Source organism: Mobula birostris, unplaced genomic scaffold, assembly GCF_030028105.1.
Source record: "Mobula birostris isolate sMobBir1 unplaced genomic scaffold, sMobBir1.hap1 scaffold_3549, whole genome shotgun sequence".
Lineage (NCBI taxonomy): Eukaryota > Metazoa > Chordata > Chondrichthyes > Myliobatiformes > Myliobatidae > Mobula > Mobula birostris.
This window is the reverse complement of record NW_027276619.1, coordinates 24,104-37,081: the sequence shown is the minus strand read 5'-3', so window position 1 is coordinate 37,081 and position 12,978 is coordinate 24,104. Positions and strand designations below refer to the sequence as shown.

Genomic DNA, 12,978 nt, shown 5'->3' with positions numbered 1-12,978 from the left:
GGACCAGAGGGTTAGGACTGCTTTCCCTAGAGCGAAGGAGACCGAGGACCTTAGACAGCTCACAAAGTGAGGGGCTTTGATCAGGTGGATGGTCACCTCCATTTCCCCAGGATCGGGGAGTCTAAAATGAGAGGGAACAGAGGGAGAAGAAAAATTTAGGAGTTTTTTTTATTTTGACACAGGGTGGTGGGCATATGGAATGAGTGGCCAGAGGAGGTGGTAGAAGTGGACAAGTAGAGTGATCTGACACAAATGCATCTCAGGTTGGTATGGACAAGTCTGCTTGTGTGCTGTGTAACTCTGACTAAAATCTGCAGTGGTGACGGAGTGGGTGCACACGTTAACAAAGGAACAGGGCAGGCTCCACGTCAGGAAGTATATGCAAGGCTAAAGGCATTGAGCAGGGGGTAAAGAGCGACGAGTCCAGTAAAAGCTCCCTGCCTTCCCCAAACAGGCTCGGTGTGTACCACCAGGAAGAAGACGGGCGTGGGCTACCCGCAGCTCAGCGCGGTGATCGAGTGTGCTGATGCTGCCCATGGACTCAATGGGCACATCGTCTCGGTGAGTGACGGGGACGGGGGGCGATGCAACACCCTGCATATTTACTGGCCACTCAAGCACCAAGCAATGCCGAGCTGGGACCAAGCTACTCCTGAAACCACTGGAACCCTGTAGACTCAGACCCCAGACCCCCAACCCATTCACTGTCTCCTCCTGGACCCGGACCCCCGACCCGTTCACTGTCTCCTTGTGGACCCAGAACCCCGATACCCAACCCATTCACTGTCCCCGTGAACTCAGACACCCGACCCCCGACCCGTTCACTGTCCCCGTGAACTCAGACACCCGACCCCCGACCCGTTCACTGTCCCCCTGTGAACTCAGACCCCCGACCTGTTCACTGTCCCCCTGTGGATTCAGACCCCCGACCCTCAACCCATTCACTGTCTCCTCGTGGACCCAGACCCCCGATACCCAACCCGTTCACTGTCCCTCTGTGAACTCAGACCCCCGACCTGTTCACTGTCCCCCTGTGGACTCAGACTCAGACCCCCGACCCATTCACTGTCCCCCTGTGGATTCGGACCCCTGACCCGTTCACTGTCCCCCAGTAGACCCAGACTCTGACCCGTTTACTGTCCCCCTGTGGATTCAGACCCCCGACCCTCAACCCATTCACTGTCTCCTCGTGGACCCAGACCCCCGATACCCAACCCGTTCACTGTCCCCCTGTAGACCCAGATTTCTGACCCATTCACTGTCCCCCTGTGAACTCAGACCCCCGACCTGTTCACTGTCCCCCTGTGGATTCGGACCCCTGACCCGTTCACTGTCCCCGGTAGACCCAGACTCTGACCCGTTTACTGTCCCCCTGTGGACTCAGACCCCCAACCCTCAACCCGTTCACCGTCTCCTCGTGGACCCAGAGCCCTGATACCCGATCCGTTCACTGTCTCCCGGTGGACCCAGAACCCTGACACTCGACCCGTTCACTGTCACCCTGTGGACCCGGACCCCCGACCCGTTCACTGTCCCCCTGTGGACCCAGACTTCTGACCCGTTTTTTGGATTCAGACTGCCGACCTGTTCACCGTCCACCTGTGGATTCGGACCCCTGACCCGTTCACTGTCCCCCTGTGGACTCAGACCCCCGACCCTCAACCCGTTCACCATCTCCTTGTGGACCCAGAGCCCTGACACCCGACCCGTTCACTGTCCCCCTGTGGACCCGGACTTCTGACCCGTTCACTGGATTCAGACTGCCGACCCGTTCACTGTTCCCCTGTGGACCCAGACCCCCGACCCGTTCACTGTCCCTCTGCGGACCCAGACTTCTGACCCATTCACTGGATTCAGACTGCCGACCCGTTCACTGTCCCCCTGTGGACCCGGACCCCCAACCCGTTCACTGTCCCCCTGTGGACCCAGACTTCTGACCCGTTCACTGGATTCAGACTGCCGGCCTATTCACCGTCCCCCTGTGGACCCGGACCCCTGACCCGTTCACTGTCCCTCTGCGAACCCAGACTTCTGACCCGTTCACTGGACTCAGACTGCCGACCTGTTCACTGTCCCCCTGTGGATTCGGACCCCTGACCCGTTCACTGTCCCCCTGTGGACCTGGGCCCCTGACCCGTTCACTGTCCCCCTGTGGACCTGGGCCCCTGACTCATTCACTGTCCCCCTGTGGACCTGGGCCCCTGACTCATTCACTGAACGCCAGTTATCAAGCTCGTGTGACAATTTTGCTGCTCTCTCCAGACACCGGTCTCTCTGCCTATGCCTGGTTGAATCGTAGCACGTCCCCACAGGTCCTTGTCACCCTCAGCTCCAGCTGCACATCTGGTTCAGAAGAATGAGTGGGAAGGCGGGGTGTGGGACCTTATTGAAACCTACTGGGTTCTGGTTAGAATGGACGTGGAGAGGAGGTTTCCATCAGTGGGAGAGTCTGGGATTCAAGGGCACAGCCTCAGAATAAAGGGACCTCCCTTTAGAATGGACACGCGGAGGAGTTTCTTCAGTCAAAGGGGAGTGAAGATGTGGAAGTCGGTTGAAGCCAGAGGACGATTGGTCAGGAGGTTAGGGACTCTGGAGAGAAGACGAGAGGAAAGTCAGCCATGATTGAATGGTGGGGTAGACCAGATGGGCTGAATAGTCATCCTGTATCTCATGATCTTCTGTCTTGACAGGACGGAGGCTGCACCTGTCCAGGAGACGTGGCCAAAGCCTTCGGTGAGTCCACCCACGCAGATGCCCACGGTTCTGTAATGGTGATGGGATGTGGGAGGGGGAGGGATGAGAGAGGAGAGGAGAAAAGAGGGTTGGGGAGGAGGTACGTTGGGTAGGAGGGTGGGTTTGATCTCTTGGCACAGGAGGATCCCGGGGCTGAGGTCGCACTCTGACTCCAGTTCACATGCCCGATGAGTTAGGGATGGGCAGGTATTCGGGAGGCCCTGGTGCTGCACTGGCTGGGAGTCCATCCCACCGCTCCCAGTAGACCACAGTGCAGTACTAGATACACTCTGTCCTTTGTGGGCCTGGCACTCCCTCCAGGATGCCAGCATCACCACTATCAGTCACCTTCAGCACAGGTGGTGTGCTTCACACCCGGCTCTACTCACTTCATACTTGGGTCTGTGAGGCTAAGCACAGCGCCAAGGCCATATGAGGTTTGCTGATGACACACTGTTGTTGACTGAATCAAAGGGGATGATGAATCAGCATGTAGGAGGGAGATTGAAACTCTGGCTGAGGGGTGCCACAACAACGACCTCTCACTCGCTGTCAGCAAGACCAAGGAGCTGATTATTGACCACAGGAGGAGATTGGAGGTCTGAGCCAGTGCTCATCAGGAGATTAGAGGTGGAGAGTGTCAGCAACTTTAAATTCCTTGACGTTATAATTTTATTATTTTTTAAATTTAGTTAAGAGATTCAGGGTGATATAGGCCCTTCCAGCTGCACCACCCCAGCAACCCCCCGACAACCCCGATTTAACCATAAGCTCACTTACAGTAACCAGTTAACCTACCCAGAACGTCTGTGGGATGAAACCAGAGCACCCGGGCAAAACACACACATTGCACTTGGAGGGTGTACAGAGACTCCTTAAAGATTTTGCTGAACCCGGAACTCCGACACCCCGAGATGTAATTGTGTCACACTAACCGTGACACCCCAGATTTCAGAGCATCTGCCCACGTAAGTGTCATTACAAAGAAGGCATGTCAGCACCTCTACTTCTTTAGAAGTTTGTGAAGACTTTGACGAACTTGCATTGCTGCGCGGAGGAGAGTACACTGACAGGTTGCATCATGGCCTGGTGTGGAAACACCAGGAAAGGAGAAGCCTACAAAAAGTACTGGGCTTAAGATGGTGCTTTGCTTGCAGATCCAGTGGCAATCATCAAATGTTCCTGTTCTGGACCACCACAGCTGAGATGCACAGTCACAGCCATGGGGACTGCAGTAAGCAACATTGTGTTAAGATGTTTTTAAAAAATCTTTATCAATCCTCAAAATCAAGGGTCACAAGTGCAATTCCCCTGTAAGAAACGGAAGTGTGGAAAGTGGGCTGGAAAGTTCAAAGATTCAAAGTACATTTATTATCAAAGTGTGAATGCGATACACAACTCTGAGATTAGTCTTCCCACACACAGCTGCGAAACAAAGACCATGGAAACCATCCAGATAAAAACAGCAACTGCCCCACACGCGGAAAAAACAGAAAAGGCAACAAAAAATACAAGCGAGGAACACAGACTATAAAACACAAAATCGAAAGAGTTCAGGCATAATTCAGTTCAGTTTAGTGTTCATTATCTGCAGGTCGCCCTGATTCAATCACCCAAAAATAGTAACAGAAAAAGGAGCGACCATCATAATGTGAATTACAGTCTAATGCACAAACCGCAGACCCTGGGCTTTGGTACCGTGCTCCGGCAGCATCGGGGGTGGGGGGTGGGGGGAGAGAGAGACCATTCAAATGCAGTGACTTTCCGTCTGGAGCAAGAGAGAGAGAGAGAGAGACTGTCCTAAGCAGACACCTTTCTTTGGCAGCAGCAAGCGAGTGGCTGGTAGACAGCGCTGAGCACTCACTCACCTCAATGTTTCAAACTCCCTCAGTGCTTTAATCAGCTTGATCAGCAAGAAATGAATTGATCATGGGCTTGCGTCTGTCTCCAAGCTCCTTATGTCGAGGCTGCTCACCCCCCGGAAGTCTCGGATGCAGCAAAACACCAGTTCAATCAGCCCGAAAACATACCATCAAAATGCAGATCACAGGCTCCAGCAGTACCAGAACCACATTTGAAAAGAGGACATAAAAGAAGTAGTTTCGTGGACGTCAGAGCAAGATTGCAGTACCAGAAGGCCATCAAGGACTGCTGTGAACCTTGCTTCATGGAAACGTGGCTATCCCCTGCCATTTTGGAAGCCGTGCTGCAGCCTGATGGCTTTACCACCCACTCAAAAGGCAAGGCAGCTGACTGTTTTAAAGGTAGAGGAGGTGAAGTGTGCTTTATGATTAACTCATCTTGGTGCACAGACATGGCAGTTCTGTCTCAATCCTGCTCACCTGACCTGCAACATCTGGCAGCCAAGTGTTCTCTATTTTATCTGCTGAGGGAGTTTTCCACTGTCATCCTGGTAGTGGTGTCCATTCCACCTCAGACCAACATTAGGCAGGCATCGGAGGAGCTGAGTACCGTAATCAGCAGTCATGAAACAGCGTCCCCTGATGCCTTCCCAATCATTGCGGGGGATTTCAACCAAGCCAACTGGAACAAATCTCTGAACAACTACCCCCAGAATCAGAGGAGCCAATGCACTTGACCACTGTACAACACAATCAATTACTCTTACCTTGCCACCCCAAGCCCACAGTTTGGAAATTTCAATCATCTGGCTGTACTTCTACTCCCACTGTCCAGGCAGAGACTAAAGACCACAGCACCAGTGGTGATGATCAAGAAGGTATGGTCAAGGGAGGCAGAGGAGTGCTTTGATTTGTGGACCAGATAATCTTCGAATCAGAATGAATACGCCACAGTTGTCACCAAATTCATCAAGACTTGTGTGGATGGGTGTGTGCTTTCAAGAACATACTGGACACAGAAGAAAAAGAAGAAAGCCCTTAACTCTGAGTGGAGTCATCGGGATGCCGTCATGACAGCGTTTTTTTAGCAGGTTTTCTTGTTTTTACGAGGCCAAGTTGCTAGCTCGACGCTCAACCCAGCACGATGGAGAGCGTGCAAGGGAGCTGGCTGGATTTGAACTCGGGTGCCTTCGCTCCGAAGTCTGGTGCTGATGCCACCACACCACCAGCCGGCTAATACTGGACACATCCAAACCGGAATCCGTGGATGAACCAGGAGATTTGTAATCTGCTGAGGGCTAGACCTGTCATTCAAGACCATTGATCCAGAGCGTAACAAGAAGTCCAGGTACGACCTACGGCAGGATATTTCAAGAACAAAGAAATAGTTCTGATTGAAGCTTGAGACAGAATCAGACACTCGTCAGCTCTGGCAGAGTTTGCAGGCCATTACTTGTTACAGGGTGAAATCTAACATCATGAATGGCTGTGAGACATCACTGCCAGATGAGCTCAACCCTGTTTTATGTACGGTCTGAAAGAGAGAATAAAACTACGCCTGTGTGAAACCTGGTGACCCTGTGACCTTTGTCTTGGAGGCCAATATCAGGACATCTTTAGAGAGGGTCAGGCCTTGATAGGGCATTGAAAACCTGTGCCAACCAGCTGGCGGGAGTGTTCTCGGATGCCTTCCGTCCCTCACTGCTGCAGGCAGAGGTTCCTACCTGCTTCAAAAGGACAACAATCATACCAGTGCCCAAGAGGATCAGGGTGAACTACCTCAATGACTATCGTCCAGTTGCACTCACATCTACTGTGATGAAGTGCTTTGAGAGGTTGTTCGTGGCCAGAAGTAACTCCCGTTTAAGCAAGGACCTGGATCTGCTGCAAGTTGCCTATCACAATAAGTCTACAGCGGCTGCAGTCTCACTGGCTGTGCACTCATCCTGGACAACAGCAATACCTACTGCTGCTTGTTGATCACAGCTCAGCGTTCAACACCATCATACCCCCAGCGCCAATCGCCAAGCTCCAAAACCTGGGCCTCGATACCTCCCTCTGCAACAGGATCCTCATTAGGAGACCACAGTCAATGCAGATCAGGAATAACATCTCCTCCTCGCTCATAATCAGCACTAGCACACCTCAAGGATGTGTGCTTAGCCCACTGCTCGTGCTCTCTACACATGACTGTGTGGCTCGGCACAGTTCAAATGCTATTTGTAAATTGCTGATGGCCCGACATATTGATGCAATTACAGAGAAGGCACAACAGTGGCTGTATTTCCTCAGGAGTTTGAGGAGGTTTGGAATATCACCAAAGATGCTCGCAAATTTCTCCAAATGTACCATGGGGAGCATTCTAACTGGTTGCATCACTGTCTGGTATGGAGGGGCCACTGTACAGGACTGGAAACAACTGCGGAGTTGCAAACTCAGCTAGTTCCATCAGAGGCACAAGCCTCCCCAGCATCGAAGCAATGTCCCTCCATTAAAGACCCTCATCACCCAGGATTTGCCCTCTCCACATTGCTACCATCAAGGAGGTGGTACAGGAGCCTGAAGACACACATTCAGCGTTTTAGGAACAGCTTCTTTCTCCCTGCCATCAGATTTCTGAATGGACAATGAACCCATGTACACTACCTCAATATTTTTAAAATCTCTTTTGCATTCATTTAATTTTTTTATAGTCATTTATAACTTTTTTATTTTTAAGTATTGCAATGTATGCCGCCACAAATTTCACAACATATCATTCTTTCCTATATTACTACTGCCCTCACTCGCATCTCCTCCATTTCCCAGACATCCTCGCTCACCCGCCTTTCTCTTGTCCTTGCCATCCTGTGAGCCTCTGCATCCAACACATCGTTCCCCACAATTTCTGCCATCTTCAATGGGATCCTACCACCAAACATATTTACCCCCTCCTCCACTCTGTTTTCCATAGGGATTTCTCCCTCTGTGATTCACTCATCCATTCATCCCTCCCCACTAATCTCCCTCCTGGCAAACCACAGAAATTCTTCACTTGTCCATTCACTTCCATTCAGGGCCCCAAACAGTCCTTTCAGGTGAGGCAACACTTCACCTGCAAATCTGTTGGGGTCATCCATTGTATCCAGTACTCCCTGTGTTGCCTCCTCTGCGTTGGTGAGACCTAACGTAAATTGGGGGACTGCTTTGTTGAGCACCTCTGCTCCATCTGCCAAAACTGGAATTTCCCGGTGGCCAACCAGTTTAGTTCCTATCTCCATTCCCATTCCGACATGTCAGTCCAGGACCTCCTCTTTTGCCACAATGAGGCTTCTCTCAGGGGGAGGAGCAACACCTTAATTCTGTCTACGTAGCCTCCAACCTGAAGCATGAAAGTTGACTTCTCCTCTCCGTAGTTTTCCCCTACCCCTTCTCTCTTCCTCTGTTCCCCATTCTGGCCTCTTACCTCTTCTCTTCACCTGCCCCTCCTTCTTCCCTTTCTCCCATGGTCCACTCTCCTCTCCTCTATCAGATTTGTCCTTCTCCAACCCTTTACCTTTCCCACACACCTGGCTTCACCATCTGGCTTGTGCTCCTTCCCGTCACCCCCACTTTTTAATTCTGGCATCTTTCCCCTTCCTTCCCAGTCCCGAAGAAGGGTCTCAGCCTGAAACATCAACTGTTTATTCATTTCCATTGAAGCTGTCTGACCTGAGTTTCTCAGGTATTTTGTGTGTTTCACAACGTATGCCAGTGATATTAAATGATTCTGAATGCAGCCCAGTCCATCCCTCCCCACCACTGAGTACATCTGTATGGAATGCTGTTGCAGGAAAGCAGCATCCATCATCATTGACCCCCACCAACCAGGACCTGCTCGCTTCTCGCTGCTGCCATCAGGAAGGAGGTACAGGAGCCTGAGTGCCCACATCACCAGGTTCAGGAACAGTTATTACCCCTCAACCTGAACGATGGGGCAAGTGAAGTTCTGCACTCTGGTTCCCACGACCTGTAGTCTTACTTTCAAGGACTCTACATCTCAAGGCCTCATTATCGCTTATTTATTTATTATTTTTATATTTGTGGGTTTTTTTTCTTTTTGTATTTGAGGGGTTTGTTGTCCTTTGCAGACTGATTGTTTGTCTTGTTCTGTGCAGTTTTTCCGTGATTTTATTGTGTTTCTTTGTGTTCACTGTGAATGTCTGCAAAGAAAATGAATCTCAGGGTAGTATATGGTGACATGTATGTACCTTAACAATAAATTTACTTTGAACTTCTCCCCAACCTGCCTGCAACTGGCTCACAGACACTGGTATCAGACAAGTGGACAGTAGGTGTGAGCTTGGTCCCAAGACTGAGCCTTGTGGATATGGAGATTTGAATCAATATCCACAGACAGCAATGTCCCAGCAAACCCACGGTTTCTGCCTGCTCTTACGGCACTGAACCTATCTTCTCATACCTTGATTCCATCCTTTCTCCCTTGGCCAGTCCCTGCCTGTCTACATGCAGAACACCCCGCATGCCATCCTTCATTGGACGATTTCAGGTTCCCTGGCCCCCAAATCTTCATCTGTACAATGGACGTCCAGTCTTCATACACCTGTATCCCCCTTCAGGAAGATCTAACAGCCCCCTCCTTCTTTCTGCAGTGGAAGATACAGGCAATTCCCCTCCCCCAGCTCTCTCATCACCTGGCTGAAGTTGTTCTTCACTTTAACAACTTCTCTTTTGATTCCTCTCACTTCCTACAGATCAAAGATGTAGCCATGGACACTCACAAGAGCCCAAGCTTTGTCTCTTTGTTGGTTACATTGTACAGTTCCTGTACGAATTCCTAACGTTTTCTCTGTAACACTGATGGCTGCATTGGTACTGCTTGCACCTGTGCAGAACTCATCAATTTTATCACCTTCCACCCTCCTCTGAAGTTCACATGGTGCATTTATGACCCTTCTCTCCCTTTTCTAAATCTCTCTCCATCTTAGGAGATAAACTATCCACTGATAGTTACTATAAACCCTCACACATCTACTTCAGCTACAACTTTCCCAGCCTGTCTCTTGTAAGGATGCCATTCTTTTCTCAGTCTCCACTGGATCTGCACTTAGGATAAGGCTTTCTGTTCCAGGACAACTAAAATAATCTTTTTCAAGAATCATGGCCTCCTTTCAGCTGTGGTTGACAGTACCTGATCGCTCATCTGCTGTGTTTCTTGAACTTCTACTCTCACCATGCCTTGTCCCAGACAAAGCAGAGAGAAGTTCCCCTGGTCCTCACCTCTCATCCTGCATCATCCCAGACAGAGCAGAGAGAAGTTCCTCTGGTCCTCACTCTCACTCTGTCAGCCTCAGCATCCAGGAAATCATCCTTCATTTCCACCAGCCACATCTTCCCCCGCCGCTTTCTGCCTTCCAGGGGGACCACTCTCTTCATGACTCCCTGGTCCACTCAGCCCTGCACACCTGTCCCTCCCTTCTCTTCTGCCCTCACATTGATGTAACACGTATCCTTACACCTCCTCTGTCACCACCATACAGTGATGCTAAACAGGTGTGGTAAGGATTCATATTCACACCCCAAACCTTGACAACTGGACTTGGTGTTCTTGATGTGGCCTCCTCTACATTGGTGAGCCCAGTGACTGTTCCACCAAACCCCTAAGCTGAATGTGCCACAGTAACCCTGAGCTCCCAGTCACAGACCACTTTCCATTCCCACACTGACCTGCCAGGGTGAGACCCAACACAAACTGGAGGAGCAATACCTTCACCTGGGTAGCCCACAACACAACGGCAGCAATATCGACCCAATTTTACATCTCAACACGCCCCCCCCCACACACACAAATTTCTCTTTTCTCTTGCCACCCATTCTTCCCTTCCTCTCAACCTCCAATCGTCAGTTTAGTCTCCTTTCCACCTCCCATCTTTGACCATCTCCCCCCTGCCCCTTACCCACCCTGCTCCATCTGCCGTTCACTCATCCCCAAAAGGTTCCATTCTTACCTTCTGTCCTAGTCAGAATCCAGCACTGAGCTGTGTTCCTACATCTCTTCCTGCAGCAGATACCACACTCCTCTCCTTCCTCTGTCATCCACCTACCACTGTCTCCCACTCCCCTCATCTACCTGACATAAACTGCCAATCCAACAACTCCTGTCTCACCCCTCCCCTCTCACTCCTGATGCAGGGTTTCGACGTGAAACCTCAACAGTTCCGTTCCTCCCATCGATGTTTGACCTGCTGAGTTCTTCCAGCAAATCGTGTGTTGCTCAAGTGCGTTTGGGCTGGAGCAGGTCAGAGGGTGGCAGAGCGACGGTGAGGGAGGACTCTGTATTCTGAGCTGCTTCCCCCGCTCACCACATAGATCCTCTCTGCAGATTGCGCATCACCCTCCGTAGACACCACCCAAGGCTTCAGTCCACACTCACTGCCGCCCTTCTCTCCCTCTGCACATCCCCAGGGGCCGGAGCCGACTTTGTGATGCTGGGCGGCATGCTTGCGGGTCACACCCAGTGCGGAGGGGACACCATCGAGAAGAACGGCAAGAAGTACAAGCTGTTCTACGGCATGAGCTCAGAGATGGCCATGAAGAAACACAGCGGCGGCGTGGCTGATTACAGGTACGATCGGACGGGGGAGAGGGAGGGATGGAGCACGGAGGGGGTGAAGGAAGGAGAACAGGTGGGAGTGAGCAGGGGTTGGAAAGGGGACAGTGGGGGAAGGAAGGGGACGACACGGAGTGAGTGGGAGGCAGGAAGGGGATGACGGAGTTAGTGGGATGTGGGGAAGGGAGTGAGTGGGGGTGGGAAGGGGACAGGGGGCGGGAAGGGGAAGGTGGGGTAGGGAAGGGGATGACGGAGTGAGTGGGGTGTGGGAAGGGGACGAGGGGGGCGGGAAGGGGAAGGTGGGGTAGGGAAGGGGATGACGGAGTGAGTGGGGGAACAAGAAGGGAAGGACGGGGAGTGAGTGGGGTGTGGGAAGGGGAAGGTGGGGTAGGGAAGGGGATGACAGGGAGTGAGTGGGGGGACGGGAAGGGATGACGGGGTGAGTGGGGGGACAGGAAAGGAAGGACGGGGAGTGAGTGGGGTGTGGGAAGGGGAAGGTGGGGTAGGGAAGGGGATGACAGGGAGAGTGGGGGGTGGGAAGGGGACAACGGGGAGTGAGTGGGGTGTGGGAAGGGGACAAGGGGGGTGGGAAGGGGAAGGTGGGGTAGGGAAGGGGATGACAGGGAGAGTCGGGGATGGGAAGGGGACAACGGGGAGTGAGTGGGGTGTGGGAAGGGGATGAGGGGGGTGGGAAGGGGAAGGTGGGGTAGGGAAGGGGATGACAGGGAGAGTGGGGGGTGGGAAGGAGACAATGGGGAGTGAGTGGGGTGTGGGAAGGGGAAGGTGGGGTAGGGAAGGGGATGACGGAGTGAGTGAGGGGGTGGGAAGGGGACAACGGGGAGTGAGTGGGGTGTGGGAAGGGGACGAGGGGGTGGGAAGGGGAAGGTGGGGTAGGGAAGGGGAAGACGGAGTGAGTGGGGGGACAAGAAGGGAAGGACGGGGAGTGAGTGGGGTGTGGGAAGGGGAAGATGGGGTAGGGAAGGGGATGACAGGGAGAGTGGGGGGTGGAAAGGAGACAACGGGGAGTGAGTGGGGTGTGGGGGATGAGGGGGGTGGGAAGGGGAAGGTGGGGTAGGGAAGGGGATAACAGGGAGAGTGGGGGGTGGGAAGGGGACAGCGGGGAGTGAGTGGGGTGTGGGAAGGGGAAGGTGGGGTAGGGAAGGGGATGACAGGGAGTGAGTGGGGGGACGGGAAGGGATGACGGGGTGAGTGGGGGGACAGGAAAGGAAGGACGGGGAGTGAGTGGGGTGTGGGAAGGGGAAGGTGGGGTAGGGAAGGGGATGACAGGGAGAGTGGGGGGTGGGAAGGGGAAGGTGGGGTAGGGAAGGGGATGACAGGGAGTGAGTGGGGGGTGGGAAGGGAACAACAGGGAGTGAGTAGGGTGTGGGAAGGGGACAAGGGGGGTGGGAAGGGGAAGGTGGGGTAGGGAAGGGGATGACAGGGAGTGAGTGGGCGGTGGGAAGGGAACGAGGGGGGTGGGAAGGGGAAGGTGGGGTAGGGAAGGGGACAACAGGGAGTGAGTAGGGTGTGGGAAGGGGACGAGGGGGGTGGGAAGGGGACAACAGGGAGTGAGTGGGGTGTGGGAAGGGGACGAGGGGGGTGGGAAGGGGAAGGTGGGGGGTGGGAAGGGGATGACGGAGTGAGTGGGGTGTGGGAAGGGGATGAGGGGGGTGGGAAGGGGAAGGTGGGGTAGGGAAGGGGATGACGGAGTGAGTGGGGGGGTGGGAAGGGGACAACGGGGAGTGAGTGGGGTGTGGGAAGGGGACGAGGGGGTGGGAAGGGGAAGGTGGGGTA

At 53.1% G+C, this 12,978-nt stretch overlaps 1 protein-coding gene across 1 annotated transcript in view; it reads left to right on the top strand.

Annotated features, from left to right (window-relative positions):
- Nucleotides 1–413: 413 nt before the first annotated feature.
- Nucleotides 414–12,978, top strand: part of LOC140193024 (GMP reductase 2-like) — a gene marked incomplete at its 5' end in the record, with an annotated part of 22,221 nt that continues 9,656 nt past the window's right edge. The window contains 3 exons of the mRNA XM_072250476.1: nt 414–561; nt 2,691–2,733; nt 11,040–11,199. Of these exons, the coding sequence (XP_072106577.1) occupies nt 414–561; nt 2,691–2,733; nt 11,040–11,199 (351 nt within the window). The remainder of the gene's footprint in view (nt 562–2,690; nt 2,734–11,039; nt 11,200–12,978) is intronic.